At 37.5% G+C, this 2,924-nt stretch overlaps 1 protein-coding gene across 1 annotated transcript; it reads left to right on the top strand.

Annotated features, from left to right (window-relative positions):
• Positions 1-1,454: 1,454 nt before the first annotated feature.
• Positions 1,455-2,378, top strand: LOC115078333 (olfactory receptor 1L4-like). Its single transcript, XM_029581216.1, has one exon. It carries the CDS (start codon positions 1,455-1,457, stop codon positions 2,376-2,378), a length of 924 nt encoding a protein of 307 aa, XP_029437076.1.
• The last annotated feature ends 546 nt before the right edge of the window (positions 2,379-2,924 follow it).

The raw sequence follows: 2,924 nt of genomic DNA, 5'->3' as shown, positions 1-2,924 counted from the left end.
ATTTGTCTATCATGTTATGAGAAGATCAGGATAGGATGAATCTAGACTGACTACTGAATATTATTTTAGGAATGAAGAACTTAAATCTAGCAGCCCACACTGAGAGAGCCTTTTTTGCACCTCTCAGAGAGATCAGTCTATAGGAGCTTCTAAAATGATTGGACAAATAGGAGTGTGCTGGTTTCACTCTACTAATAAAGTCACATATATCCAACGCAATTTATACAATTAGGTAAACCCTCATATGTGAGCTCTTGTACACATCCGCTGCCGCAGCATTTTAACTTTTGTCCACTTGTTGAAAGTGTGACTGCTCATCCAACTTTAATCACGGGGTAACCTTCTTGAAATGCATTTACTGCTGCTCTTTAAATACCAATATTAACATTTTTTTAAAGATTTTTAGAAAATGTTGTTTAATTACTGCCTAAAAAAGCGTGAGCTTGAGAACTATTGAAAGTTTGGCCCTGTTTATGTGTCTTATGAGTGCCATCGCTGTCGGAATTGTCGTTTAGTTAAAGCCCTTTAAACCTCTCTATCCCATGCCTTTTTCTGATTGGCTGGTTTTGAATCTTCACATAGCTTTATAAATGCCAGTTTAAAGATGGTGGGTCCTCTCATTTGCCTCATAGATGATTGATTCTCCAACTTTGTAAGTTTTCCATCTGAACTGGTTATTTTGAACGTTGATATTTTTGTACTAAATATGTTGTCATTTCGACTTCTAGTGTTCGTAGCCCCTGACGAAGAAACTTTCGAAACACCAGCAGTGTCGGGCATTTCAGCGGAGCAGAGCAGATGGGCTCTGGGCTCCAGTTTACATTTCTGGAAAAAGATAAGTTCTTTATTCCACAAAAAGTTTTACTATTAAGTTGGAGTAAATGGAATTTACCTTCAGTAATTTAAAAACATTTTTCAAAAATCTTTAAAAAAAAAGTTAATATTGGTGTTTAAAGAGCGGCAGTAAACACAATTCAAGAAGGTTACCCCGTGATTAAAGTTGGATGAGCAGTCACACTTTTAACAAGTGGACAAAAGTTAAAACGCTGCGGCAGCGGATGTGTACAAGAGCTCACATATGAGGGTTTACCTAATTGTATAAATTGCGTTGGATATATGTGACTTTCTTTATTAGTTTGTTATTTTGATCACATATTCTACCAGTTTTTTCAGATTAAAGGTTTCACTCTACTGCCCAAAAAATGCCTGGTGAGAAATAATAGTTAAATATACTAAGTAGAAAGAATTATAATATAATTTTTTATTTTATTTTTTTGACAATTTCAGTCCAAAGCACTGTCAATGAGTTTAAAGAGATATCTGGTCAGATGCAGATAAGTGACTTTTACTGCTAACCATATATTGCAGCATCTGTAAAGTTTGATTACATATGCACTTAATAAACACATAATTCCTGATGTCTTGTTATATCCCAGAGAAGAGCATTGAATTCAATGGACATGGAAAACATGACGATGGTGACAGAATTCCTTATTCTGGGACTTTCTGATAATTCCCAGCTGCAGATTCCTCTCTTCCTGGTTTTCTTGCTCATCTACCTCATCAGCCTGCTTGGGAACCTTGTGATTATCACACTGACCTGTGCTGACCCCCGCCTGCACACCCCCATGTACTTCTTCCTCAGTAACCTGTCAATCACAGACATTTACTTCACCTCCACCGTCACCCCTAAATTGCTGGAAATCTTCCTCTCAGGAAATAAAATAATTTCCTATGCTGGATGCATGATGCAGCTCTATTTCTTCATTTGCTTTGCCCACATTGATGCCTTCCTTCTCACTGCCATGGCTTATGATCGCTATGTTGCAGTCTGTGACCCCTTGCACTATTCCCTGATTATGAATCAGAGAGCCTGTGTCCAGCTGGTGGCCATTTCCTGGATCATGGGTTATCTGATTTCTGGGACAATAATGATTTCTGTCACCCGTCTTTCATTCTGTGCCTCTAATGTGATCAATCATATCTTCTGTGAGCTCATGCCGCTGTTAAAACTTTCCTGCACTGACACAGCTGGAACTGAAATTCAATTGTTTGTTGAAGCTGCATTGATATCAGTGCCTGTCTTCCTTGTGACCCTTATATCTTACATCTTCATCATCTCAACCATCCTGAGGATCCGCTCTGCAGAGGGGAAGCGTAAAGCTTTCTCCACCTGTGCCTCCCACCTCACTGTAGTCTCCATATATTATTTGTCAATTTTCTCCATATATCTGAGACCCACCTCAACATACTCCCAAGAGCAAGGTAAAATCATGTCTGTGGTCTACACGACTGTCACCCCCATGCTGAACCCCATTATTTACAGTCTGAGGAACAAGGAGGTAAAAAATGCATTGAAGAAGTTAATAGGGAAGTAGTTTATGGGAGTAGGTGGTGTATAAATCACAGCAGGTTATCAGATGGTGGAGAATGCAGTTTCAAGAAGTAATTCATGAAGTGTCGGGTCTCAAAATGATCCTCTCAATATACTTAGTTGTTTTTTTTCAGTTTATATTTTAAAATAACTTTGTCATTTACATGAATTTAAAGTGAAATAATGATACTTACAAGCAAAATCATATTTCATTTGAGAAAAGATAAACATTACAATTGCTTATCCAGGGAGATTAGAGAAATCACATGAACAAAAATGATATTACCAAGGCAAGGTAGAATAAGATCACTATATGCTAAGTACCACCCTACAAAGATAATTCAGATATTGGAGCTCTATTGGACCTTTCCAAAATGAACTGTTCGAGATGCAAAGCATCCAAAAAAACAAATGGTCCTTCCTTTAATATGGAATAAAGAGCTGATAGAAGATATGATTGTAGAGGGATCTGTTCTACATGATTCAGAAATGATCTTGGTCTATAAAACCTTGGACAATAAAATCCTGAGAGAATCTGTGGTCTTATTTT

Source organism: Rhinatrema bivittatum, chromosome 16 (genome assembly GCF_901001135.1).
Source record: "Rhinatrema bivittatum chromosome 16, aRhiBiv1.1, whole genome shotgun sequence".
In the NCBI taxonomy this organism is placed as follows: domain Eukaryota; kingdom Metazoa; phylum Chordata; class Amphibia; order Gymnophiona; family Rhinatrematidae; genus Rhinatrema; species Rhinatrema bivittatum.
This window is presented reverse-complemented; position numbering and strand designations above follow the sequence as displayed.

Bases quoted from the DNA above. Each gene is read 5' to 3' on its own strand.
- LOC115078333 (XM_029581216.1), top strand. From the start codon at position 1,455: ATGGACATGGAAAACATGACGATGGTGACAGAATTCCTTATTCTGGGA.